Consider the following 27,984-nt stretch of genomic DNA (forward strand, 5'->3'; position numbering starts at 1 on the left):
TTGCTTCCTTCTCAAATCAGCTTTAATCTCTCAAACAATCTTCTCCAGGCAGCTGAGACTCCTAGGTGTACGTCTCCACACTTGGGATGCCAGGGAGAAAAGTGTTTAATTCTGAAAAATCCTAGAGCCGGACCCTTATTGGCCTGGCTGGGGTTCTAGCGCAACCAAGGGGAGTTGAGTGACACAACCATTTCAGGAGTGATGTCATGTAAGAATGTATCTGTTCCCACTCAGAATCCATGTCTACAGTACAGGGAGGGAGGGTGACTCCCCTGAAAGAAGTCAAGGGGAGCCAAGACACAGCCCAGGGGGCCAACTCTGCAGCTCTGGGCTCACCGGTCAAGTCTACCGCGTGAAAGAGGAGAGCAGTCAGCAGACGCCCTACCCAGATTAGTTGCTCTGCGGGCATATGGGATCATTCTGGATCAGGGATTGAACCCATGTCTCCCGCAATGACAGACAGGTTCTTAACCACTGGACCATCAGGGAAGCCCTGTGCCAACTTCTAAGGCCCATCTTAAGAGCAGGGATTAATTACTGTTCCTTTTTCCTGCCCAGGGTAGGCATTTTTTGTTGTTGTTATTAAATAAATGAATGAATGGAGATCATTCCAGATCACCAGTATCTAATGGCCACCCAGATCTTGAAACACTATGCCAGATCGTGTCCCCAGGACTACAGGGTACAGCTCTTCCCTTTCTGTAGCTCATGGAGGAAATTTTGACACAGCTAGCCCAGCCACTTGCTCCTGGCTGCCACACTTCAAAAAAAAAATTGTAGTTGACTTACAATGTGGAGTTAGTTTCAGGTGTATAACAATCTGATTCAGTATAGACACATATATTTTCTTTTACAGATTCTTTCCCTTATGGGCTTCCCAGATGGCATTTGTGGTAAAGAACCCACCTGCCAATGCAGGAGACCCATGTTTGATCCCTGGGTTGGGAAGATCCCCTGGAGCAGGGCATGGCAACCCACTCCAGTATTCTTGCCTGGAGAATCCCTTGGACAGAGGAGTCTGGCGGGCTACAGTCCATAGAGTGGCAGAGTCGAACACAACTGATAGGTTATTACAAAATAATGGGTATAGTTCCCTGCACTATACAGTAGGTCCTTGTTGGTTATCTATTTTATATATAGGAGTGTGTATATGTTAATCCCAAACTCCTGATTTACCCCTCCCCCACCCCTTTCCACTTTGGTAACAGTAAGCTTCTTTCCTGTGTCTGTGGGTCTATGTCTGTTTTGTAAATAAGTTTATTTGCATCTTTTTAGATTCTATATGTAAGCAATATCATGTGATACTATGATATTTGTCTTTGTCTGGGTTACTTCATTTAGTATAACTGCTAGGTCCATCTGTGTTGCCACAGATGGCATTGTTTCATTCTTTTTAAATATATATACACACACACACACATCACTCATCTGTCAATGGTCATTTAGGTTGCTTCCATGTCTTGCCTATTGTAAACAGTGCTGCAATGAACATTGGTGTGTTTTTTGAATTATAATTTTCTCAGGATAAGTGCTCAGGACTGAGATTATAAGATCATATGACAATTTTATTTTTAGCTTTCTAAGGAACCTCCATACCATTTTTCCATAGTGACTGTACCAATTTATATCCCCACCAACAGTATAGGAGGATTCCATTTTCTCCATGCCCTCTCCAGCATTTATTGTTTGTAGACTTTTTTGATGGTCATTCTGGTCTCTGTGTGGTGATACCTCATTGTTGTTTTGATCTGTTTTGAGCATTTGGAGAAAGGGCTATGTAGGTCATCTGCCCATTTTTTGATTGAGTTATTTTCTTTCTTTCTTTTTTTTTGCTGCTGAGTTGCATGAGCTGTTTGTATATTTTGGAAATTAATCCTTCATTGGTCACATCATTTGTAACTATTTTCTCCTTTTCTGTAGGTTGTGTTTTTGTTTTGTTTATCATTTCTTTGCTGTGAAAAAGCTTTTAAGTTTAATTAGGTCCCGTTTATTTTTTGTTCTTATTTCTATTACTCTGGGAGACAGATTCAGAAGATATGCTGCAATTTATGTCAAAGAGTGTTCCGCCTATGTTTTCCTCTGGGAGTCTTATAGTGTCTGGTCTTACATTTAGGTGCTTAACCCATTTTGAGTTTATTTTTTAATATGGTGTTAGAGAATGTTCTAGTTTCATTCTTTTAGATATAGCTGTCCAGTTTTCCAAGCACCACTTATTAAAGAGACTGTCTTTTCTCCGCTGTATTTTCTTTCCTCCTTTGTCAAAAATTAATTGACCATAGGTGCGTGGGTTTATTTCTGAGCTTCCTATCCTGCTCCTTTGACCTAGACGTCTGTTTCTGTGCTGGTACTATACTGTTCCAATTACTGTAGCTTTGTAGGATAGTCTGAAATCAGGAGGTCTGATTCTTCCAGTTTCTTTTTCTTTCTCAAGATAGCTTTGGCTATTCAGGGTCTTTTTCATTTCCATACAAATTTTAAACTATTTTGTTCTGCTGCTGCTGCTGCTAAGTTGCTTCAGTCACGTCCAACTCTGTGCGACCCCATAGACGGCAGCCCACCAGGCTCCCCCGTCCCTGGGATTCTCCAGGCAAGAACACTGGAGTGGGTTGCCATTTTGTTCTAGTTCTGTGAAAAATGCCATTGGCAATTTGATAGGGATTGCATTGAATCTGTAGATTGCCTTGGTTAGTACAGGCATTTTAAGAATTTGATTGTTCCAATCTAAGAACAGGCTATATCTTTCCATCTGTTTGTGTTGTCTTCAATTTCCTTTATCAGTGTCCTAAAGTTTTCAGAATATAGGTCCTTTGTCTTCTTATGTCAGTATATTCCTAGATATTTTATTTTTGATGTGAAGGTAAATAGGATTGTTTCCTTAATTTCCTTTTGATCTTTGCTAGTGTATAGATATCATCAGATTTCTGTGTATTAATTTTATATCCTGCAACTTTACTGAATTCATTGAATTCTAGTCGTTTACTGTTACTGGCTGCCACACTTAGATCAGGACTCTAACAACCAAGTTCCTACCAAGCAGCCAAATCCAGGAGCTCCAAGGGTGCAGCTGATCACAAGGTGCCAACAGGAAAAGGTCCCTAAGACATATTCCTCAGTGAAGACAGTAAGCTGCAGAATGATACACAGAGTATGGTATGTGTGGTTTTTAAACCCTGTGTTTTTCTGCACTACCTACCTGTATGACAATGCATGAGGAAGAAGCCTGAAAGGCTACACACCAGAAGGAAAATAGTGGGGGCCTGGGGGAGAGGGTGGGGGATGGAGGGTGGCAGGCACAGAGAGCCCTTCAGCTTCATCTGCACACATTTTCTTGGTGAGAATGTACTCTTGTGAAAACACATTTGCAGAATCAAAAAAAAAAAAAACACACTTTCAAAGGTTAGAGGCTGGTTAGTGTCTGCTCAGAGGGTTCTCCAGCCTTGGTTCTCCAATGTGGACCTGCCTCTGAATCCCCTGAGGAACATGCTGGAACTTTGCAATCCAGATCTCCTGAAGGAGAATGCAGTCTGCACCTTGCCTAGAGTCCCAGTAGGAGAAGCTGGCCCCTGGAAACATGAGTAAATAAAGCAATCTGCACACGCACTGTCAGCCCAAGATTTGAGCCGGGGGTGTGGAAGCAGCTCCCAAGAGCAGGGCCTGTTCTGGGGGTCAGGGGGTGGAGGGGCAGGCAGAAAGCAGAGTTATCTCCTGATGAATCTGGAAAAGCTTCCAGAGTGGGTGGAATGCAAGAAAGTAATTGCTGAAACCCCAGGGGCCTCCCAGATCCCATGGTGGACCCCAGGTCCCCCTTGGACCTCATGCCTCCACCTCCCAGTGCTCACTTGAGCCCCCACTCAGGAGCAAACCCCCAGGCTCCACAGCTCAGCAGAGCTGAGCCGGGGCTGGGGGCTTCTGCTCCCAGGGCACCTCAACCAGGCGTTGGCTGCTTGGCATCTCCATGGGAACCACCAAACAGCCCAGTTCTTCCACAATTGCTGTAGGAACCCAGCCTTGGTGGTTACAGGCTGACCGCAGTGCGGGGCCCAGCTCACTCCACGCCCTGCTGTGGAGGAAGTGACACCCCGGTTCCTGCAGTAACAGCACTCAAAGACAGGTCAGAAACCACAGGGGCCACCCTGCCCCAGGAGGAGTCTGAAATGCTACTTTTACCATCAGACTTATATGCGACCTACTCAATACCCTGGTTGAGTACACCACTTTCTTTCCACGTCTGAGCTCATGGTGATTTAGTTTACCTATTCAAAGGACCAGCTTAAAGGCAAACTTTTCTCCCCAAAGAAAATGTCAGACTATCCATGGGGTCGCAGAGTCAGGTATGACTGAGCGACTTCACTTTCTTTCTTTCTTTCATTTAATAAGCACTCGTTATTTGTTACTCACATATGTCAGGCACTGTGTTAAGTGCTGGGGACATTCCAGGAAAACTCAGCGCCGTCTCACAAGGAGACTGAAGCCGAGGAGAAGACAGAAGAAAGCAGAAACTGGAGCTCAGAGTGAGGACTTGAGAGCAGGTGCGGAGAGACGTGGGGGCAGACACAGGTCGGAGAAGGTCTTAGAGGCAGGCCACCCTCCAGCCCACGATCGCCTTGCCATCAGGACTCTGCTGTGTGACACCCTTCTAGACCTCAGGACGGGGTGTCTGGTCTGCCCTCCCCCATGCTCCCAGGACCATCTCAGGCCACGGTGACGTTTGTGTGGTAACTGGCACGCCGCTCCCTGGATCTTGCCCTAACAATTGGCTATGTGACTGCAAGCGGCTTATTCCACCCTCCTCTGTCTCTGTTTCTCCAGAAACATGGACGCCTGACGCCAGGCTGCCCTCTGCAGGCAAAGGTGGGAGCCAGGCCCGCCCTCATCCTGAGACCCAGGCTCCAGGGCCTTCCCACACCATCTCCGCAAGGGTGGGCAGCAAGGGTTGGTGGTGGCACCCTCTATGAGGGAGGAAAGAGAGGAGGTGCGGTCAGCTCTGCAGGCCCATGTGGTCAGCCACCACACCCTTGTCCATTCCCGAGTTCTCCCACAGCACAACTGCTCCATCTCGGAGTCTGGTCTCTGCCCAGTGTAAGGTGTAGCCTGGAGGAGGCAGGTTCTGTCTTCACAGGGTAGGGAACAACAGCTGATCTCCTCACAAGTCTGGCCTCCAGGCATGGATCTAAACCACTTTGAAGTTGTGTCTACCAGGAGGTGACTCCTTTACCTTCAGAAACAGAAAAATTGTTACCGAAACACAAGTTGATGTGTTCAACGCAGTGAAGCCAAACAATACCAAGATGTTAGAGTTTGGAACAGAGAAAGATTTTATTGAGGGTCCCACAAGGAGACAAGTGGCTCATGCCTTAAAAAGCCCAAACTCCCCGAAAGCCCTCAGCAAAGCCCTTTTCTAGGAAAGGTGAGGGAGGGGCCAGGTGAGTTGTTACAAACGTCTTGGTGTCAGATCCTTTGTGCTCCGAAGTCAGGTCACACTCAGGTAAACGTATTTCTGTAAACCTCTAACAAATGTTATCCTCTGTTCTGACAAGAAAGGGCACGGTCCCCAGAGGCAGCTTTCACCCTCTCAGGTCCGAGGTCCTGGCTGAACAGGCCGATCCCAGTTGGCTCCCTCAGGGCCGGGTATCCAGACCATGCCTGCCATTATCGCTGAGGGAGACTGTGCCCATGGCTCAGCTGGTCCTCAGGCTGCCCAGATGGCGGGGGCATCCTATAAAGACTGCTGCTGCCTTTAGATCACAGAGGCGGGGAAGGGGGTGAGGTTCAGCACTGCCTCAAGGCCTGGGTCCTGTCAGTGGCCTTGGTGAAGGCTCTGGAGCCCTGCTGGACACAGCCCCCAGCCTGTTCCCGGGGTGCCCCCCGCTCGCCTCACTCTTTACCTGACCACCACCACTCTACCAACAGTTGGCTGAACGGCCCACTAACGGTCGGTGGTTCATTTGCTGTTGGTTGCTTGTGGGAGGGGCCCACTGTAGCAATGGGGGAGCAGGACTCCCCACCAATGGCTGAGCAGGACCACTAATGGCCCCGCCCACCATAACCGTTGCCTGGCAACGGGGCACAGGTTAAGGGCACACACAATAATGGCTAAGCTCTGTTACAAAAATCTTGATAGCCCTTGTCGCACTGGCCAGGGATGGGCTCAGTCAAACTAACAGAGCAGGATGAGCACGGCCCTTGGCAGGCAGCCCTTGCTGGGCCTCATTACTCTGCACCCTGTTACTAGGCAACAGGTCTTGCTCAGCCATTGCGTGGTGCCTCAGTGGGCCCCGCCCACAAGCATCCAACCGGCAGTGAGCCACACCATTAGTTGTCCTGCTCAGCTATTGGTTACCTGCCCACTGGTAACTGTCGGTGAGGGACCACTGGGGAAGTGATTCAGTCAAGGGTCAGTGCTGTGGTGCCCATCAGGTGGGGAGTGAGCTAAGAGGGCGATTCAGGCCTTCTCCCGGAGGCCCTTCAGCTTACCCATCCTTGTTGGGCCAGAGGGTGAGCAGGAGGGCTCAGGGAACAGACTGGGGGCTGTGTCCTGAGGGGCTCCAGAGCCCTTACCAAGGCCCTCCATCAGCCTCGTTCCAGGCCTTGAGGCAGCGGTGAACCTCTCCCCTCTGTGACCTAATAGCAGTGACCACCTGTCTGGTCATAGTCTTTGAGACCTGGTCTCCCCCTTTGGGCCGCCTGAGGAGACTGGGGGCCAGTTGGGTTGAATGCCTGGCTCCCTCAGACAGCTGGGCAGGGTGTGGAACCTGGCCCTGAAGGAGCTGCCAACTGAGATCTGCCTTCTCTTAGTCAGGTCTGGGACCTGGGAGGGTGAAAATTGTACCTTGGAGTTTTGCCCTTTCTTGTCAGAACAGAGAATAGCATTCATCTGGTAGAGATTTATAGGAATGTTACCTGACCATGACCAGCTCTCAAGAACAAAAGATCTGACACTAAGTCTGCAACTAACCACACCCATCCCTCACTTTTTGCTTTTAAAGAGACTTGCTGAAAGCTTTCAGTAACTTTGGGGTTCTCAGGGCAGGAGCCACCCATCTCCTTGTACAAATCTGTAATAAGCCTTTCTCTGTTCCAAACTCTAATGTTTGGTATTGATGGGCCTCACTGTGTGTCCAGCACATGGGCTTGCAAGTTCGGTAAAAAAAACCAGAGGCTGAGACACTAGCCCCAAATCCTCTATGACACAGACCCCCTCTTGCAGCAATAGTAGGAACACCCTGGTGACTTGCATAAAAGCGTGAGCAGGCACCCAAATACATCCTGACAGGAATCAGAGCTGAGACCTAGAAGAGCTTTACGGGACCCTCACACAGCTAGAGGCAAAACTGCTGACAGAAGGAAGCCAAGGGCCCGGACTGGAGTGGAAATCACCTCCCCAGACGACGTCACTGACCTTAGCTTAGGAAGGGGATGCGAATGGGGTCATGATCTCCCTGAGCTCATCAGAGGAAAAGTGAAAGTGTCAGTCATGTCGGACTCTTCACAACCCCACCAACTGTAGCCCACTAGGATCCTCTGTCCATGGGATTCTCTAGGCGAGAATACTGGAGGGGATTGCCATTTCCTTCTCCAGGGGATCTCCCAGACCCAGGGGTCAAACCTGGGTTTCCCCGCATGGCAAGCAGATTCTTTACCGCCTGAGCCACAGGTAAGCCCTCAGAGGGGTGACAGCTAAAAGATCCAGGAAGTGGGCCCTGGAGCATCTCTGGAGTGAGGACAGTCAGTTCATCCGCCCCACACCCCGATCCCGAGCAGGATCCCAGAATGTCAAGGCTGGCGGGAACCTCGGAAATGTGGTTGTCTACAGGTGAGCAAACTGGGGCCGAGAAAAAAGGGATTTTTATCCTGTGAGCTGAGACACCCTTCAGCCTCAAGTACTGTTTACCTCCCCTTCCTCTACCCAGGCTATGGCTCAGATGGTAAACAATCCGCACGCAATGCGGGGGACCCAGGTTCGATCCCTGGGTTGAGAAGATCCCCTGCAGAAGGAAATGGCAACCCACTCCAGTATTCTTGCCTAGAGAATCCCATGGACGGGGGACCCTGGTGGGCTACAGTCCATGGGTGTCCTGAAGAGTCAGACACAACTGAGCGACTGACACTACCCAGACTGAACCTCTCCAATTCCAGGAGGGCAGGGTTATCCTCTGTGAGGGCCGCCCTCACGGGAGCTGGGCCACCCACCATGGCCCAACACTGTGAGGCCAGGCCAAGGAGTCGCCGCCACCACTGCGGACGCCCCACGCAGGCCAGCCCTTGGGCTCCCCGGTTGGCGCGCTGCTCGAGGCACGTGGGAACACAAGAACCTCCTGGAAGGACACAGCAAGTCAATCAACTGAGCGCCGCGAAGGCTGCCCCAGGTCTGCGTGCAGGGTCCCGCCCCCCCGGCCAGAGGCAGCTCCCCATTGGCCGGACCAGGAAATCCCGCCCCCCGTGCAATCCCAGAGCCCCCCCCACCCCCCAATTGGCCGGCCCGGAGTCCCCGCCCCTGCGGTGTGAGCCCTAACGCGGCTCCCAGGGTCCTGCTGAGCGGTCCACTCTCGTGGCGGGGCGGAGATTTCCCCACACCGCCGCTGACTCCCAGAGAGCAGGAACCAGATCACGTGCACTCATTTGAGTTCAGCATATTTACTGAGCAAGGATGCAGCCAAGGTTCCGCCACCGTCACAGTTCTTAAGGGCCTTTAACACCAGAACCCCAACTTCTCCTTTACGAACAAGGCACCCGAGACCCAGAGCTGGAGTCAAACCAGGTTCCATCCTTCCAGGTCACGCAGTCTCCATTGATTCATTTTAGTGTAAAGAAAGGTCCTTTGAACACCTATTGAGTGCCATGCAAACTCGCAGGGCCTAGCCTGGAGCCTGGCACACTGAGTGCTTTGGAAGAAGGGGGAGCACCAGTGCATAGCGATCACTCCTTCGGTCTGAGTCTCTGTATTTACATAGGGCATTAAGCATTAGAAAGGCCTAGAAGCTCTGAGCCCTGAAGCATCCCCAAGGAAACACCTGAGACTAACTCTGTAGCTGAGGGTTAAGCTCTCATCAGCTACACTAGCACCACATCCTGTCTGCACAGTTGCTGACAGCCCAGTCCGGACTGTGGGGCCTCTGGGAAGGGCTGGAGGATGCAAACAGAATCTATGGCAGGCCTGGCTGAGCTGTCATTGACGTGTATACTCTGTCCCAGAAATGAAAGCAGTGTTTCCACCCGCCCCCAACTCTGCTCAGGACTTTAGGAGAGGTAGGAAAGGTCAGAGGGGGGCAACAGGAAGTGGCACAGCTAGGGACCCAGGCATCTGGAAACAGGCTTGAACACAGGACACTCCACACAGTGCCAGACAAACAAGATAACAATCAGAACAGCTGAGGACCCATGACTGCAGCTTCAAAATCAGCCAAACCAAGGGCTGGTCTCTAGGTAGCACCCAAAGTGGTGTGATTCAAGAGGCACAAGAAGCTAGCTGCCATCAGGACGTCTCCTTGAGGCCTGATGCTATTGTCCAAACCACCCGTCTGAACCTCTGCTTTGGTAAGAGTTTTGTTCCACTGAGGTACTGAGGGCACCTGTGGGATATAGCCCAAAGGGAAAGTCTCATCTCACTCTGCACCCGAAGGACCTTCCACTCACTCCAGAAAATAAAGGTCCTTCTTGAGTGATTCTGAGTGGAAAAAGGGTGGAGATGAAGGGGGCCCTGAAGGTGAAAGAAAGGTCAAAAACTAGGCTTCCTATGGTTCCGCTGACTCCAAATCTATTATGACCGTGACAAATCTAAGGTGGAGGATGCAGGTGGGTCACCTTCGACCGATAAGGAACGTGAGGCTCGTGGTGGCTAAAAGATTCACCTAGATCCCCTGGCCTAACTCTGCCATGAGCCCCAAGTTCTAGAAGACACTCTGTCCTTTAACATGACAAGTCAGACCTGGCAACCCCACAGTCCACGCTGGCTCACCAGCCTCACTCTGAGTAGGACCTTTCCCTAGGGGAAGGGCTTCTTGGGCCCATGGTGCACCTGACCCCCCACACAACCCCCCAGGTATCAGGTGGGGTCCATGGAGCATGCATGAACACTGAGACCCTGGGGGAAATGTCATCCACTCCAGGCTTTAGTTCCCCCGTCTCAGCTGATTACCAGAGTTAATCACGGATGCAAACACCCACTGAGGAAAGAACGGGAAATACTGGGAATCACTCTGGGCCAAGCATACACATCTAGGAAGACACCTGGTTTCCAGGGAAGCAGCCAAGGCACCACTATCAACAGGCACCCCCAGGCTGGTCTGGACAGTGCCTCTGCCATCCCCTCTCAAGGAGGCGGCAGGGTAATTCCTATCCCTCAGGAGATCTTGGTCCCCTTTACAACCACACATAATACTTACAAAAGCACTTAGAAAAACTATAAAAAAAGAAGTTTCAAAATAATAGTAACAAATTCAAATTTCCAGCACCTATTCTTCAGGCTTTCTGTCCACTCTGCTGTTTCTCTTGTTGATGGAGAAACCCCAGGCCCTCAATGTCCCTATCACCCTGGCTCTCTTGTCCCTCCATGCTACTAGTCAAAGGCCCCCACCAAAGTGTGGACTCCCCTAAGCCTTAATGGAGCCGTTGTAAGTCAGGAATGTAGAAAGGGCAGCAAAGAGTGACAAGGAACTGAGGCATCTGGTCACCCTATACACTGTCACCATAAAGGCCACTGCTTCCCATTTGAATAAAGGGGGGGGCGAGGCGGGATCTCTCCAGAGCCATCCCAGAAGGAACCAGCATCAGGCACGAGTGGAAAAGCTCCGTAGGGGCGGGGAAGAGAAGGTCCTGCCCAGGATGACCCCGCAGGCTCCTGCTGGTCAGCCCTCCTCCGAGCGGCTGGGCCGGGGCCGGGGCGGGCTCCCCAGGAGGGCGGGGGGCCCGGGGCAGGGCGGGCCCACCTGGCCCCGGGCATGCGTCTGCATGTGCACCGCCAGGTGGTGGTTGCGGTTGAAGGCCCGGCCGCACTGAGGACACCGGTAGGGCCGCTCGCCGGTGTGGATGCGCTGGTGCCGGAAGAGGTCGGAGGGCCGGCGGAAGGCCTTGCCACAGTAGGGGCAGGCGGGCCAGCCCTGGCTGTTGCCCGTGTGCAGGCGCTGGTGCAGCAGCAGGCTCTTCCGCTGCTGAAAGAAGCGCAGGCACTCGCTGCAGTGGTACACCTTGGCTGTCGCTGGCCTCCGCCCCACGAAGGGCCGGCGGCCCTCGCGCTCCTCCGGGAGCCAGCGGATGACTGGGCCGGGCACCACCACCTCCCCCGGCTCCAGAGCCGAGTGCGCATCCCCCCACCCGGTGGGCGAGCCGCCCCGGGCCTCCCGGTGCTCCTCCTCCACGTGGCTCCGCTGGTGAATGGTCAGGTTGATCTTCAGGCGGAAGCTCTGGCCGCAGTCAGGGCAGGGGAAGGCCCGCTCCTGCCGACGCGGGAGGACGCGGGGTGGCTGGGTCCCAGCCCCCGTGGGCCGGGAGTCCCCGGCCCGCGCCCGGGGGACGCCCCCTGCGTGAAGCCGGCCGGAACCCCCGGTCCTGCTCCTGGGCCCTTTGGGGATTCCACACGCGGCCCGGCTCGGGGACGCCCCGGGGAAGGGCGGCTCTGACGTCATCTCGTCCTCAGATGGTGCTTCCGTCTTGATGACCACAGCACCACCCCCTGGCAAATGGAGTCTGCATTGATCTCGGGGCTGGCCACACCCCGCCCCCCAGCAGGCTACCCCCCCGCCCACCCCCCGACCCAAGCCAGGCTCCAGATACACCAGCCCGGCCCACACCGCCTTCCCTGAGCCCCTGGCCCCAGAGTGCTCATGCCTGGGGCAGATAAACCACGCTGCAAAACCAGGAGCCGGGGTCAGGGCTCAGACCAGGGGACACAGATGGATGGAAAATGAAGAGGAGACAAAGACCGGCCCATATCCTTAACCCTGAGACACGATGGCCTCATGGGACCCTCTAAAGTTCTGATGATTTTAGCTCTGATCTAGGACAATGAGCCCTGCAGGCCCTCACGGCTCCTAGACTGTAAGATGCTTCATGCCTGGACCTAGCAGGTGACTTGGCCGGCTCAGATCTACTGGGCCACGTGAGAAATCTACACCAAGCGTCCACCGCCTGCCCCGCACCACGCTCTTAGGTGACAGAAAGCAGGCGTGAGGCCTGGGCTCCCCCCACTGACTCTGAGGTGGGACTGAGGCAGCGACCAACGGTCTCAGCCCCAGCTAGCAGGGGTCGCCATGGCTGGGGAGGCAGGGCCTGGCCTCAGTCCTGCCTGGAGCCCTGTGTTCTCCCACATCCTCCAACTGCTGCTCCTCTGGCTTCCTCTGGAGCCAGCCCCTAACCACACTCTTCTCTGACCACCCCTGACTCCCAGACCAGCATCCACCAGCCTTAGCTGCCAGACCAGAGTCGGCTTCCTGGTGACAGCGAACCTGGCCCCCCGCCTATGAGAATGAATACCTCCACCCTCAACGGGCAACTTCCAAGGTTCAGGACAGGAGTGATTTCCAGTGTTGCTGAAGCCTAAGCTTAAACCACAAGCTGGGAGACCACTGAGGATGAGAGCTGTTAACTGGTGAGCCCCCAGGGCAGCACCCGACAGCAAGACTGTGGGTTCTCTGCTCAAGGCTCACCTAGGAGTCCTCACAGATAACTCATGGCAGAACCTCATTTCTATGTTAGAAACGACCCACTGTTTTTAAGTTAGTCCTTAATGAGTCTAAGAATCATCTAAACTTTGAGGTAAAAAACCTTGTTGCACTGAATAGGCTGCCACGGTATCCTCAGGCTTAGGAACTAGTGAGGGTCTCAGGCCCTCTTCTTTGAAGAGGCAAGGCTCCCAGGTCTCTTCATCTGAGGCCACCCACAACCCCAAGGGGGACCCAGATCACGCACGTGCCTCCCCCAAAGCCAGAACCCGGGTGGAATGGGGGCAGGCTGGATCCCTTTCTACTGGGCCAGAATAGGCAATAATTGCTTTACTTTTTCCTGCTTATCGAGGTATAAGGCCGGTTCACAGAATATGCACAGACTCTCAGCAGAAAGAACTAATTTCAATCACAGCCTCCATGATCAAACCGTAAGACGTGAGAGGCGGTCCAGCTGGGCTGTGTCACAGGGCAGCCGTGACACCTGACCGCCCCCTGGCAGCTCGTGGCTTGTCTGCAAGCAGCACCTTCCCAGCCAGAGCAGACGGCGATGGGGAAGAGCCAGACCACAGGTGACCCGGGTCCTCAGAGCCCCAGGAATTAATACTTGGGGGTGAGGGAGGCGCCCTCTGGAGGAGAGCGCTCCCCAGGTCCATCATGCAAGCCCACCCCCTCTCCCAGAGGGGCCCCGAGGTCTCCCGAGGCTCTGCTGAGGCCATGGGGCCTCCTCCCTTCACTCACCTGGCCCCAAGCTGGGCAGGATGTCCCTGGGAGGGCAGGTTGGTGACTCCCCATCTGAAGAGTCTTCCTCCCGTTTAACTGAAGACAAAATGCTGACACTGGCTGGGGGCCCTGTGAGGCAGAGTCCCGTGAAGGCCTTTCCCAGCCACCAGCCTGGAAGCAGACATGGCCATCCCCTAGCAGGCCCAGGACGTGCTCTAGCTCCCGGGCTCAGGAAGAGGAAGCATCACGTTCTGTCCCGAGGGTAGCGGCTCCCCACCTCCAACCCCCGAACCTCTGCCTCAGAGGTGAGAAGAGTGCGGCAAAGGCTGTGCCCCCAGCTCCCATGCAGGTGGTGCTAACAACTGGCCCCTAAGCTTCGGAAGGTCACCCTGATGGGCCTCAAAAGGACAGAAGGTTTGGGGAGGCCCCAGGGCCCAGCGCCAGAGCAAGGACAATAAGAAGGTCTAGTCCTCTGACACACTGGCTGGGAAGGACGGACACAGGGAATGGGGGGGGGGGCACCCATATTCAGAGGGGCCCATAGCCAGTGGGGAAGAAGCACAGAAGTAAACAGACAGAAAGCACCCCAGAGACTGAATGGTCAGGTTGGCATGGAGGGGGATCACCAAGTTAGCAAAAGAGCAGTCTGGAGACAGAAAACAAGGCTCTGGGTTATCTGCTAGATGCTCTCTGGATTATAAGCCATTTTTGTGACAGGATGGGCAAGAATGTTCCTTTAAACAAAAGCAGAGAACACTGGGAGGGATCACTGGAGCCACAGAGCCCTCGGAGACCTTTGGAAGGAGGACACTCACGCTGGCACTGTGCCAGACACATAAGTCGTACTGCTCCACTGACCTGATGGTCCTCACTTCCTGAAGAGGCCCCGCATCCCCCTCTTGTGCCCTTCTTCACTCTAGCCAAACTGGTGTATCTCGCCCCCAACATACCTGAGGAACTCACACCTTTGCTCAGACTGTGTTCTCCTGCTGAAAATACCCTATGTTCCCAGCAAAATCCACCTCTAAGACCCATCTCGGGGCCCATTTCCTGGGAAGCCTGTCTGGCACAGAGCAGCCTGGCCCGCCCCCAACTGTCTCCCCCACCCTCGAGCTGCAGCGCTTCTTCTCAGTTTCGCTTGTCGGGCCCTGTTCGCACGGCTGCCCAGAGGCCCTCACTCACCAGTGCCCATCTCCGGTGGGGTCACCCTTGTTTCCCAGTCTCGCTGGTGCTCCAGGGCCTGACCTTCTTTTGGCTCCTCCTGGGCAGGGCTCACCGGGCTGGGGATCTGCTCTGGGTACGGAGGAAGGCCTGGGGAATGCAAATCAGTGACACTAAGGGCGACACAGAGGTCTCCCAGGACGCTGGGGAGCGGCTGACCGCAGTCACCTGGCCATAGGGTATGACAGTGAAGTGAACCTCACTGATCGCCTAGGAACTATTCCAGGCTAAAGAGAAAAAGAAATGGTACATGTAGTATGTTAAGTTATCCGATAGTACCATGACATACAGGACCAAAGATCTGGCTTTTTTTAGGGAGTCCTGGCTGGAAACAGTTTAACAGCAGTTCCCAATCCCAAGTCCTCTAGCGGGCTGGTGTATAAAGATCCCCTGGGGAGCACCCCCAAGATTCCCCTCAGTAAGTTCTGGGTGGGCCTAGGAAGTATGCATTTTTAAAAAATGAGTGGAAGAGACATGAATATTTCTGAGTGGAAGACACATGAACATTTCCCAGAATGAAAAATTAAAATGGCCCATAAACAAATAAGACTACGCTGGTTCCATAGCCAGACACTACAAGAAAATCACAGACCAATATTCTTTATGAACATTGATGCAAAAACCCTGAACAAGATGCTAGCAACCTGAACTGGACAGCACAGTAAAAAGATTAAATAGCATAACCAAGTAGAAATTTATTCCTGGAATGCAAGGATGGTTCAATATGTGAAACTAGATCAATGGAATACACCACATTAAGAATGATGGGGAGAAAAAAAAACATGATTATCTCAGTTAATGCAGAAAAACATCTGACAAAATTCAATACCCTTTTATGAAAAAATATCACTCAAAAAATTAAGACTAGAAGGAAACTACCTCAATACAATAAAAGTCTTAATTAGGCAGAAATTCAAACAATATGCTACGACATAGATGAACATTGATGATGTCACGCTAAGGGAAATAAGCCAGTCATACAAAGACAAATACTCTATGATTCCACTTACATGAAGTACTTACTTAGAGAACTCAAATTCAACGGGACAGAAAGGAGAATTGTGGTTGCCAGAGGCTGAGAAAGGGGGAGAGTTATTGTTTGATGGAGCAGAATTCCAGTCTGACGAGATGAAAGGAGTAAGAGATGAATGTTGGTGACGGCTGCACAACATGTGAATGTATTTAGTATCACTAAACTGTACACTTACAGTTAATTTGGTCAATCTTATGTTATACGTATTTGATTAAAGTAAGAAAATAAAGTGCTGATACACAGTACAATACACATGATCCTTGAAAACATAAATGAAAGAAGACAGACGCATAAGATCATGTATTATATGATTCTACTTATATGAAATGTCCAGAATCAGCAAATCTATAGACTCAGAAAGCAGATTTGTTGTTGCTAGGACTAGGGGGCTTGGCAGGGCTTCAGGTGATAGCTGAAAGATACAGGGCTTGTTTCTGAGGTTACAAAAAATGTTTTAAAATTGACTGTGGCTGCACTTATCTATGAATATTCTAGAAACCAGTGAAAGTGAAAGGGGGCTTCCCTCATAGCTCAGTTGGTAAAGAATCCACCTGCGATGCAGGAGACCCCAGTTCAATTCCTGCGTCAGAAGATCCACTGGAGAAGGGATAGGCTACCTACACTAGTAATCTTGGGCTTCCCTAGTGGCTCAGATGGTAAAGAATACACCTGCAATGCTGGAGACCTGGGTTCAATCCCTGGGTTGGGAAGATCCCTTGGAGAAGGGAAAGGCTACCCACTCCAATATTCTGGCCTGGAGAATTCCTGTCAGACGCAACTTTCACTTTCACTTTTACTGAATTGTATGCTTTAAATGGGTGAACTGTATAGTCTGTGAATTATTTCTAAAAAAATCTTTTTTTAAACTACACTGAAATATTCCTTACACTGAAATATTCCTGAAATATTCCTAAACTACACTGAAATATTATCACGCAGACTAAAATCCTACAAGTCTGACCACATTCCCTAGTGGCAAGGCTGTGGGGAAAGAGGCCCTCTTTCACAACACTGATGGAAATGTAAATGATACAACATCTTGTGCGTCTGAATGCCATTGAAGTTACACCAAAATGACCTATAGGTCAACTTGAAGGGGTTCCCAAGAGCCAAGAATGGGACAATGTAAGCATGAAAATAATGGTTGCAAAAGACTGCATGTATAAAATATTCACCTACAAAGTTATAATAATAAAAAAAGGAAGAAAGAAAAGCCCAGGTATTGGTCACCTTTGGCATTCCAAAAATTGATGACAAGAAATATTTAAGCAGCTAATCTGCCTTTTCTGTACAGACCATATTTCAAGGTAATTAAAAGAGCTGGTTAGGGAAATTATTCTTTATAAAAGAATTTCAGCTACTAGGTGCCGATGCCCGTATGCTCAGTCATGTCTGACTCTTTGTGACCCCCTGGAATGTAGGCTACTCGGCTCCTCTGTCCATGGAATTTTCCAGGCAAGAATGCTAAAGTGGGTTGCCATTTCCTCCTTCAGGGTATCTTCCTGATGCAGGGATTGAACTTGCGTCTCTTGCACCTTCTGCACTGGCAGGTGGATTTTTTACCACTGCACCACCTAGGAAGCCCTCAGTTCAGTCAGTCGCCTCTGACTCTTTGCCACCCCATGGACTGCAGCAGGCCAGGGCACCTAATAGGGAAGCCCTATTAGGTGCCAAAGTAATGACCAAATTTCACCATTTTACAACCCCTAATTCAGTAATGAATCCAGGGAAGTCTTCAATGGCCATTAAACTCATTAGGTGAAAAGTTGATGGGGAATTTTATAATAGAAGGATAAAGCTGATAATCACAAAAAGAAAGGCAACTGAATAAGACCTGAAACTATAAGACTCCTAGTAGAAAACATAGGCGGTAAGCTCCTTGACATCAGTTTTGGCAAAGATTTTTTTTTTGGTTTCAATATAAACAAAGGGACATCAAACTTAATATAAACAAGGGGAAATACATGAAACTAAAAACCTTCTACACAGAAAAGGAACCATCAACAAAATGAAAATACAACCTATGGAATGAAAGAAAATATTTGCAAGTCATTCACTTGATAAGGGGTTAAGATCCAAAATACATAAAGAACTCACACAACTCAATAGCAAAAAAAAAAAATCAATTAACATTTGAAGATCTGAGTATCTGAACAGACATTTCCCAAAGAAGATGTACAGATGGGCAGTGGGCACATGAAAAGATGCTAAACATCACTAACCATCAGGGAAATGGTGAGACATCACCTTACATGTCCGAATAGCTATTTTCAAAAAGACAGGAAACGACAAGGATGTGGAGAAAAGGAAAACTGTGTGCTCTATTGGTGGGAAGGTAAAATGTCTCAGCAACAAGGGAAAGCGGTATAGGGGTTCCTCAGAAAATGAAAAAGAGAGCTACCATAAGGTCCAGCGACGCAGGCATTTTCCCAAAGAAAACAAAAACATTAACTCAAAAAGGTATCTGCACACCAACGTTCACTGCACACCGCGGCATTATTTACAACAGCTGAAATACGAAAATAACTTGAGGGTACCGACAGATGAACGGATAAAGAAAATGTGGTGTGTATCTGTGTGTGTGTATGTATATGTGTGTATGTGTGTGTGTATATATATGTATATATATATACATATAAACAGAATATTATTCAGCCATAAAAAAGAATGAAATCCTGTCATTTGCAACAAACTTTAGGGTATTTCGCTAAGTGAAATAAGTCAGACAGAGAAAGCGATCTTACTCATACATGGAATCTATTTAAAACAAACCAAGATGGAGTAGGAAATGGTAACCCATTCCAGTATTCTTGCCTAGAAAGTTCCATGACCAGAGGAGCTTGGCAAGCTACAGTCCATGGGGTCGCAAAGAGTCAGCCACGACTGAGCACATCAGCACATACCATGATCTAAAATGGTTGTTTCCTTTTGTATTCCTACCAGAAGACTTTGGGACTTCCAATTGTTCCATATCCTTGCCAGTGTGTTTGGTCTTTTAAAATTTTTGACCTTTTTAATAAATGTATAGCAGTAGGAGAAAAAACAAAAAAACAAACAAAGAGGGGCTTCCCTGGTGGTCCAGTGGTCAAGATCTGCCTGCCAATGCAGGAGACACAAAGACATATAGGATCGATCCCTGGTCCAGAAAGATCCCACATGCCAGAGAGCAACTAAGCCCCTGCATCACAACTACTGAGGCAGCACTCTATAGCGTCTGTGAGCTACAACTACCGAGCCCACCTGCCCCGACTACTGCGCCCATGCACCCTAGAGAAACCAGCGCATTGAGAAGCCCATGCGCCGAAACTAGAGAGCAGCCCCCGCTTGCTGCAACTAGACCAAGCCCGTATGCAGGAGCAAAGACCCAGCAAAGCCAAAAATTAATTAATAAATCTTTAAACAACAAACAAAAACAAGATCACAGATGCAGAGAACAGATTGGGGGTTGCCAGAGGTGAGGGGTAGGGGGTAGGTAGAACGGGTGAAAGCAGCCAGAGCGTGGCCTGCCCTGAGCTAAGGGGCCTGAGCTCCTTCCTGGCCTCGCACTGTGGGAAGTGCAGAAGGGCGGGACACGCATGGACTGTCCCCAGCCCCGGCCACGCCCCCACTCACCTGCACCTGGCCTCCTGGGGCACACTTCCTCTCTCTCGTTCCCTTCCTCCCGGCCCCACGGGCCTTCAGGACAAGGCTCCTCTCCCCTCTCCATCCGGGTGAGGATGTCTGGTTTGGAGATGGCATAATCTGCGTGCAGAGTACAGAGAGAGCTGGGTCAAGACTGGACACCCGCCACCCAGGTGCCCAGAGACGCAGCGACACCTGGAGGAACAGAAGCCAAAGCTGAGACACAGCCTGCAGGAGGCCCATCTGTGGGCAGGGCCCAGAGCATCATCTAGACAGCCTTACCGAGGGAGACCAGCATCTCGTAGTTGCCCCTCATCACGTGCTTGTACAGCTCCTTCTGCCACTCGTCCAGCTTGCCCCACTCTGGCTCAGAGAAATACACGGCCACGTCATCAAAGGTCACGGGCACCTGGAACCACAGGGTCACGCAGGCTCACCCACACGCCGATGGGCAGGGAACGTGGGCTATCCCACCCCCGGTGTCCAGGGCTTACCCTGGGGACCTCGCCCTTGCTGCCCGGGGGCAGCCGCAGGATCCAGAAGTTCCTGTTCCTCAGCAGGTTCTCCATGTTCTCCAGCCGCCTCTGCAGCAGCCCGTACTCCTGCAGCAGGGTCCCCAGCACGGCCCACTTGCCCTCCAGCTGGTTCCCGAACTCCACGGCCATCTTCTCGCAGTCGGCCAGCTTCTTCTCAGCCGTCCCTGTCCGCCCCTCCAGAGTCAGCAGGCGGGTCAGGCAGGAATCCACCTTCTTTTCCAAGGCCTGGATGGCGGCCACCACCGTCCACAGCGTGATTTCCGTGGAGTAGAGGTAGGAATTCTTCTCAGCGGCCGGCTGGGGTGATGGAGAAGGAGTCGAAGGCCTTTCATCCCCTGTTGGTTTGTCCCTCTCTGGAGCCTGTCCAGCAAAAGCAAGGGGAAATATGATCACAATTATCCAGTGAGATGTCCATCTCAAAGAGAAACCTCAGAATGGCACTTCCCAGGTGAAGCCCCACCTGGGATCCTGAGGACCCAGCAGGAAGCGGAGGAGAGGGAGGAGCAGGGGGGATATCCATCCTCAAGGACAGGCTGGACCACGGTGTTAGCAAGTAGGAATCAGGAGGAACAGCATCTGTCACCTCGCACAGGTGACTTCCCTTCCTGGTCTTGGTCTTGTCCTCTGGCACTCAGAAGCTCAGTGGCAGTGGTACTACTCACAAGCTGGCTGAGCTCTGCAAAGTTTGTTATGCATTTCAACTCCAACCCCACATCTGTAAAAAGGGGTAATAATAATACCTATATGATGGGATTGTGAGAATTAATGATACTGTCTTAGTAAAAAAACACTTAACATGATGATGTCCAATGTGGCAAACACTCAATAAACGTGAGCCCTGTGTTGTTGACAATGAGGAGGATGTTGAGCTGAAGGCGGGTCCAAGTCAGGAGTGCAGTAAGTCGTTCACATGGCCTTTCTACTCCACCCTGTTCATTACATTGTCCTTCAATGTCTTGGGGGCTTCCCTGATAGCTCAGTTGGTAAAGAATCTGCCTACAATGCAGGAGACCCCGGTTTGATTCCTGGGTTGGGAAGATCCACTGGAGGAGGGCATGGCAACCCACTCCAGTCTTCTTGGGCTTCCCTTGTGGCTCCGCTGGTAAAGAATCTGCCCACCGTGCGCAAGACCTGAGTTTGATCCCTGGGTTGGGAAGATGCCCTGAAGAAGGGAATGGCTACCCACCAACTCAATGGACATGAGTCTGAGTAAGCTCCAGGAGTTGGTGATAGACAGGGAAGCCTGGTGTGCTGCAGTCCATGGGGTCACAAAGAGTCAGACACGACTGAGCAACTGAACTGAACTCAATGTCTTGGAAAAGAGCTTCTGAAGTTTCTCAGCTGACCTCAGGGCCTGACAACCAGGCCTCAGCCCCAGTTCGTCTCGCTAAAAGCCTCTCTGGACAGAGGGACCACTTCACCCCTTCTCTGTACTCATCCCCATGGTCAGCTCACCATGAAGTCCTATCTGTGCATCTTCTAAAACTACGTCAAGTCCGCCCTTGCCTCTCCTGCTCTGGGGACTAGTCCAGGCCCCAGGCCCCTTTGCCCGGAACCCTTGCTGCTCTGCGCAGTTGGTTTCCCCAGGTCACCCTTCTTCCCCGCAATCAATTTCCCACAGGCTGACCAGGAATCTTTTAAATACACACTAGAGCATTTTAGTCCCCTGACTGACAGCTTCCTGGTGTACCCAGAATAAAATCTAAACATCTTATCATATCCCAGCCTACCTCCTTGACTTTATATCCTCCTGGGTACTAACTACCAGCCAGCTCCCCTAGCCTCTGGGATTCTTATGACGTACCTGGCTCTCTCCTCTCCCTTTGCCTGAGCGCTTCCCTCACCCCTCTTTACGCCTGGCTCCCTCTTCTGTTAAGACTCCAGCTTAAACACTGCCTCACAGAGACCTTCACCAACTAACACATCTAAACTAGGCCCCCTGCTAGCCCTTCCTTCACGCTGTTTTATGGCTTGTGTTGTTCCCCAGGAGAACATAAGATCCATGAGGACATCAGCTCCATGAAGGTATATATTATTCACCATTGTATTCCCAGCTTCTAAAAGAGTGCCTCATTCATAGCAGATGCTCAGTAAATGCCTACTGAGTGAATGAGTGAATGACTAAACAATTAAACACAGTCATTCAATAACAATGACTAAACACCTGTCAACAGTCAGTACAATGGGGATGCAGAAAAAAATGCAGTTCTTCCTTGTGCTGGAGAAAAGTTGTGTACATAGACAGTCAAATTAACAGTGTGATACCAGGGGCTAATCAAAGTTGAGGGCAAGTCTATCCTGCTGGGTGAATGTTTGGGGGATCTCAGGTTGCTGCAAGAGAGCAGAAGGAGAGAGGCAGATGAGAAGGGCCAGGAAAAGTGCTGAGAAAGTGGTCCTGGGCTAAGTGGGAGCTGAAGACGACACCTGTAGCCCCAGGGAAAGGCCTTGCTGGGGGCTTCCCCCAAGGAGCAGGGCTGTAAGTCCCAAGAAGGCCCATCCTCTTTTCGCCCTTGCACTCAGAGAGCCCTTACCAACACACAGACACCAAACTCACCAAAGAGGAAAGAAAAAGAAAGTAAAAGTGAGGTCACGTTTGACTCTCTGTGAGGCCATGGATCTCCAGGAGATCTTCCTGACTCAGGGGTTCCCACATTGTAGGCAGACACTTTACCATCTGAGCCACCAGGGAAGTCCTCCTTAAAGAAGAAAAGTTCCTCCTTAAAAAGTATCCAAAGTAATCAGCATCTAGAAAAATCAAGGCTTCAAAAACCTTGTTAAGATGTATTAATAATGGTAGATACGGGTTGATGTCGCAGTGGTAAGAACCCGCCTGCCAACACAGGAGACCCAAGAGAGGCCGGCGCGATCCCTGCATCAGGAAGACCCCCTGGAGAAGGAAATGGCAACCCACTCCAGTATTCTTGCCTGGAGAACCCCATAGACAGAGGAGCCTGGTGGGCTACAGTCCACGGGGTCACAAAGAGTCCGACACGACTGAGAGACTCAGCCCGTGTGCACGGTGGATTGAGCTCTTCACAAATGTTTTTCTACTATGTCCAAAAAAAAAAAAAAGGCCAAAAGGTTATTTTCTCCAAACTGGACACACTGTATATTATCAGCCAAAATTTCAGTATCTGCTAATCTTTTATGAACCACAACAAAAACCAAAAACACCCGCCTACAATCCCTGCAGCAAACAGCACTCAACACCTTCTCTTTGCAGTCAGCGCACGTGTGCACCCGAAACGGGACCCAACTCCGGAGCCCCAGGTGGGCGTCAGGCTCTGGCCTCGACTCGACTCGGTGTGCAACTTTGGGAGCGTCCCGCCCCCCTCCCCGCGCAGCCTCAGACCTCGGTCGTCAGAACCGATGGGGCCGGGGTGCCTGTCCACCCCCCCCCCCCGCCCCACCCCCCGGCCTGTCTCCGGGCCGCCGGGCCTCCAGGCCTCCAGTGAGACAATGGACGGGAGGAGACCGCCAGTCGGTTCCAAGACGAGGGCTTGTCATCTTAAGTGTGACCGCAAAGTCCGGCCGCTCCCCCGACGTCGGGGCCGCCCACCCGCCGCGCACGGCCTGGCGTTTGGGCCGCCCAAGGCCCGGCCGGGACGAGGGCAGCCGGGCGGCCCGAGCGGGCCGGACGCGCGGGCGCGGGGCGGAGGCGGCGGAGAGGAGGCCGCGCCGCGGACCGCTCGGGGCGCCGCCCGACCGAGACCCTCGCGGGTCCATGCGGCGGCCCGGCGCGGCTGGGCGTCCGCGCGCGGGGCGCTTACCGGGGCGGGCGCCGCTTCGGCCATGGCTGCCCGCGTCCCTCGCTCCGCGGCTCTCCTCCCGGGGGCCGGCGCGGGGCGGCGGCGGAGGCGGAGCGGAGCCGCCCTGCCTCGGAGCTCCTGCCGGGGCGGCCGCGAGCTGCGTCCGAGCCACGTGCCCTGCCGGCCCTTTAAACAAGAGCTGCGCTCGCGGCCGGGCCAGAGGCCGCGCGCAGCGCCCCCTGCAGCCCGAAGGACCGCACTCCCGCGGCCTTCGGTGCCCACCAGCCCCGGGCGGCCGCGGGGGTCCCGCCGGACGTAGGGGGAGCCGGCTGCCCGCCCTCGCCTGGGCCGCGGGAGTCGACGCCGGGGCAGCACGCGCCACGGGGCCCACCGGCCGGGCTTCCGTCGGGCGAAGCCGACCCTCGCCCCCGGGCCGGGCGGGGTGCTTGGCAGGGGGAGGGGCGGGGGGTGGCGGGTGGAATCCAGCCAGTGAGCTAACAAAGGAAACGCGTTGGAAACTTCGAGGCTTTGGGGCAAGACGTTCAGTCATCGCCAGGTGACCTCAACTGTGTATGCACTTGATCTGCCGTTTTAACACCTCTGATGTTAGTTTGGGTATACATTTTGCGCGGGGAAAGCCAAGGTGGAGTGGGAGGGATCGATAAGTATTTTTAAACTTTTATTAGTTTTCCGGAATAAAGAGAAGGATCTCAAGAAAACTGCATTTCGTTAAATAAACCAACCCTGCTTCCTTCGTTCCCTTTGGGGATCCAGGGTCTCCTCCGCCTTCCCTGGGGTCCGCCTTCCCAGCAGGTACGCGGCTGGATGGCCCGCTCTGCCACACCCAGTTGCCACTCGCCTGCCAGCTACCAGCTGGGGGGTCCTCTGGATCGGGAGGACTAAATCCACCACTAACTCAGGCCCTGAGGCATTTGGAATAAACGACTCAATCTGGGACCTACTTTCCCCTTATCTGCAACCCACAGAGCCTTACTCTGGAAAACCTCTTAATCACAGAATGTAAACTTAAATGGGCTTCCCAGGTGGCTCAGTGGTAAAAAAAATCCGTCTGCAAAACAGGAGACTCGGGTTCCATCCCTGGGTCGGGAAGATTCCTTGGAGGAGAGCATATCCCACTCCCGTATTCTTGCCCCGAAAAGCCCAAGGACAGAGGAGCCTGGTGGGTTACAGTCCGTGGGGTTGCAAAGAGTGGAACGTGACTGAGCCTGCGCTCATGTGCATACACCTAGAGTAAAACACGCTTTACTTACCTGGTGGTGCAGTGGCTAAGACTCCGCCCTTCCAATGCAGAGGGTGTGCGTTCGATCCCTGTTGGGAGAACTAAGGTGCAGGGCAGCCAGAAAATAAAATATGCTGTATACAGTTTAAGTTTACCTTCTATCTTTTCTGCATTTCACAATAATCTCACTCTGTCCAACAAGCCTGGAAAGTCTTCCAGGTTTGGAAGAGTTAGAAATCAGTCTGCAGTTTTCTTTCTTTGTTTTCTTTTTTTTCTCTTAGGAGGGAGGGAGAAAATGATTAGCTCATATATCTGATCAAGCAAAAGTGAGATCAGTTAATAGTAGGAACACAAATAAATTGATACCTTCTTCAGATCAGGTTCACCCCTAGAATCTGGGACAAGGTTAGGAAGTATTACTTTAAGGTAACAAGAAATCAAATCTATATATGGTATGGTTCATTCTGGGAATCCTTGTTGAAATAACCTGATCTAAGACAGTTTGCAAACAAAAGAGCGCCCCTCAGGTCTCAGCAGGGGTCAGGCAGACCAATGTATTAAGGATTACAAATTTCTTATAATTTTATAAGTTGTGATCTCATAAAATAAGAGTTAGTGTCCAAGGCAAACAGAAAGAGTCTGGAAAATGGATGGGAGAGGAAGAAAATGTTAGAATTTCACAGGCTTTGCTCCAGGAAGAGTGCTTTCATTTTTGACAGCTGGTAGGAGTTTTTTAGAAAAGTTTCCGTAAGTCAGTATTCAAGTTTTAGTATCCTGATCTCCTGGAGTGCTTATTAAAATACAGATTGCTGGGCACTGGTCTCAGAATTTCCAGTCTGGGGCTGGAGTGGGTGGGGCAGGGGCGCATACAAAATTTTGTTTCTGTTTGCCATGAGATGTTGATTCTGCTGTTGAGTGATCACACTGCCCTGCCCATTAGCTCCCAAAGCTGCTTCCCGGTCCTAGGCTCCAATTTTATAAACATATTAACAAAAAATACAAAAATGTGATACCATCATGTGGTTTCCTGAGCAGACCAGCCTGGTGTCAGGCCAGGCGCAGCTCTAATATAAATTAAGATGATGTGCATCCTTAGTTATTAATCTTTCTCTTGTGGATTTGCTCCTTTCTGGAGCAGGTCTCCAGGGCCTGAGTACCTCTGGGTGAGCTGACAACACTGGATTTCCACAGTAGAGGCACAGACCCTGGAGGGAGGGGTAACTCCAACCGGGTACAGGCCACTCTTTGCACAGTCAACCATCAGCCTCTGCGGCAGAAGGTGGGCTTGTCAGAGGTTGAGGGCCACTCAAACAATACCTAGGGTCATGTAGGGTGAGGGAAGGGTCCAGGTACTCTGATGCTAGTGACCCCACCACCGCATCCTCCACCAGGAGATGGGGCAGAGAATTCCCACGCCCCCTACCTTTAGATTAGGAAGCGGACACCCTCCTCTAAAGCAGCAAGAGGGGAGGTATTAGCAGAGGGAGACCAGAAGGGTAAGCAAATCCCCTTGCACCACGAAGCCCTCCCTTGTTGACCCAGCACTGGGCTCCCTGTTCTGTGAACTGTCAGACCTATTCACTCAGCGGACGTTCGGTGAGAACCTCCATGCCAGGCCCCCGAGCTCGGAGCTGTGGAATCCGGATACGATTGACACCTGGTCCCTGCCTTCAAAAAGCATCACCTCCTGTTGACTCTACCTCTGTGATCTCGTCCACCGCTCTCTTCCGGCCGCAGCTACACCCAATCAGACCTTCATTGGCTCTTGCTGGTCTCACTCAAAAGCCTCTCACATATCCCCCGTGCGCCCCCTCCCTCAACAAAAGCAAAAGCTCTTATTAGGGTAATCGTCCCAATTCGCAGCTAGATACAAATCACCCTTTTGCTCAAAACTCTCAGCATCCCATTACTAACTCAGTAAAATCCAAACTCCCTAGTCTGACCCCAACCTCTCTTTCCAACTACGTCCCCACTACTCCCCTCCTCCCACCCCACCCTCAGCTGAGTCAAATGAGTTGCTGTTTATTGGTACACACCCCATAACATCTAGTTTGGTCATATCACTCCTTTTTAGAATGTACTTCAACTTATCCTTAAAGGTCCAGCTCAAAAGCATCTCTTCCAGCTCAAAGGCATCTCTCATAATGCCATTCGCAATGTCCCACAGCTGAATGTAATTCTTCTCTGAATTCTTACAGATTTTAGCTTCACTTAGGACATATCGTTTTCGATCTTCTGTTAGATATCCCTGACAAACTGTAAGCCCAAGAACAAAGTCTAAGATTTATTAACCTTTTATCCCTCCCTCTGGAGACTGCACATGGAAGAGACTTGGATATTCATGAGTGAACAAAATCTAAGGCTGTGCAAATGTACAGTACACGAGCGGAACAGATTTCCACCCCAGTGTTCACAGCAGCAGTGTACAATAGCCAAGACACGGAAGCGACCTAAGCGCCCATCAGCAGATGAGTGGAAAAAGATGTGGTACATATACACAACAGAATACTACTCAGTCATTAAAAAGTAGCATTTTGCCATTTGTGATAACATGGACGGACTTGATGGGTATTATGCTAAGTGAAGTAAGTCAGATACAGAAAGACAAATACTCTATGATATCACGTATATATGGAATCTTAAAAATACAACAAACTAGTGAATGTAACAGAAACTGACTCACGAAGAACAACCTAGTGGTTACCAATAGGGAGAGGGAAGCGGGGAGAAGCAACATAGGAGTCGGGGATTGAGAGGTACAGACTATTATGCACAAAATAAGCTACAAGGATATATTGTACAGGGCAGGGAGTATAGCCAATATTTTTAATAACTATAGAGTATAATCTTTGTAAGTTGTGAATCACTATAGCGTACACCTATAACTTACATATTGTATATCAACTATACTTCATTCTTTTGGTGTTCTTTTTTTAAAAATAACTTTCTCATCTTTTTATCTTACTGCTACAGTACATGGTGTATTTTTGTAGTATTTTATTCATTTGGCCGCACCGAGTCTTAGTTGTGGCATTCAGGGTCTTTAATCTTCACTATGGCACGTGAACTGGGTTGCAGCATGTGGGATCTAGTTTCCTGACCAGGAATCAAACCCAGGCCCCTTGCTTTCAGAGCATGGAGTCTTAGCCACTGGACCACCAGGGATATCGTTATACTTCAATTAAAAAAAATTTTTTTTAAGGAA

At 51.1% G+C, this 27,984-nt stretch overlaps 1 protein-coding gene across 8 annotated transcripts; it reads right to left on the reverse strand.

The window, feature by feature from the left end:
- Window positions 1-5,291: 5,291 nt before the first annotated feature.
- ZNF783 (zinc finger protein 783) lies at window positions 5,292-26,474 on the reverse strand. Of its 8 annotated transcripts, XM_086395015.1 has the most exons (9): window positions 26,203-26,474; window positions 24,811-24,880; window positions 20,251-20,505; window positions 19,749-20,150; window positions 19,537-19,663; window positions 19,246-19,374; window positions 14,562-14,690; window positions 13,398-13,550; window positions 5,292-11,668 (listed from the first exon to the last, which is right to left on the reverse strand). In XM_086395015.1, the coding sequence occupies exons 3-9, from the start codon at window positions 20,308-20,310 to the stop codon at window positions 10,845-10,847; spliced, it is 1,824 nt and encodes a 607-aa protein (XP_086251141.1). In that variant the 5' UTR covers window positions 20,311-20,505; window positions 24,811-24,880; window positions 26,203-26,474; the 3' UTR covers window positions 5,292-10,844. The 8 variants fall into 8 exon arrangements, with proteins under 8 accessions (XP_086251141.1, XP_086251147.1, XP_086251144.1 ...); XM_086395021.1 differs by lacking the exon at window positions 20,251-20,505 and having other exon boundaries at window positions 26,203-26,471; XM_086395018.1 differs by lacking the exons at window positions 24,811-24,880; window positions 26,203-26,474 and adding an exon at window positions 23,561-23,973 and having other exon boundaries at window positions 13,398-13,475.
- Window positions 26,475-27,984: the final 1,510 nt, after the last annotated feature.

Source organism: Bos grunniens, chromosome 4, assembly GCF_055505025.1.
Source record: "Bos grunniens cultivar Pamir isolate PY7600 chromosome 4, Bosgru_T2T1.0, whole genome shotgun sequence".
Lineage (NCBI taxonomy): Eukaryota > Metazoa > Chordata > Mammalia > Artiodactyla > Bovidae > Bos > Bos grunniens.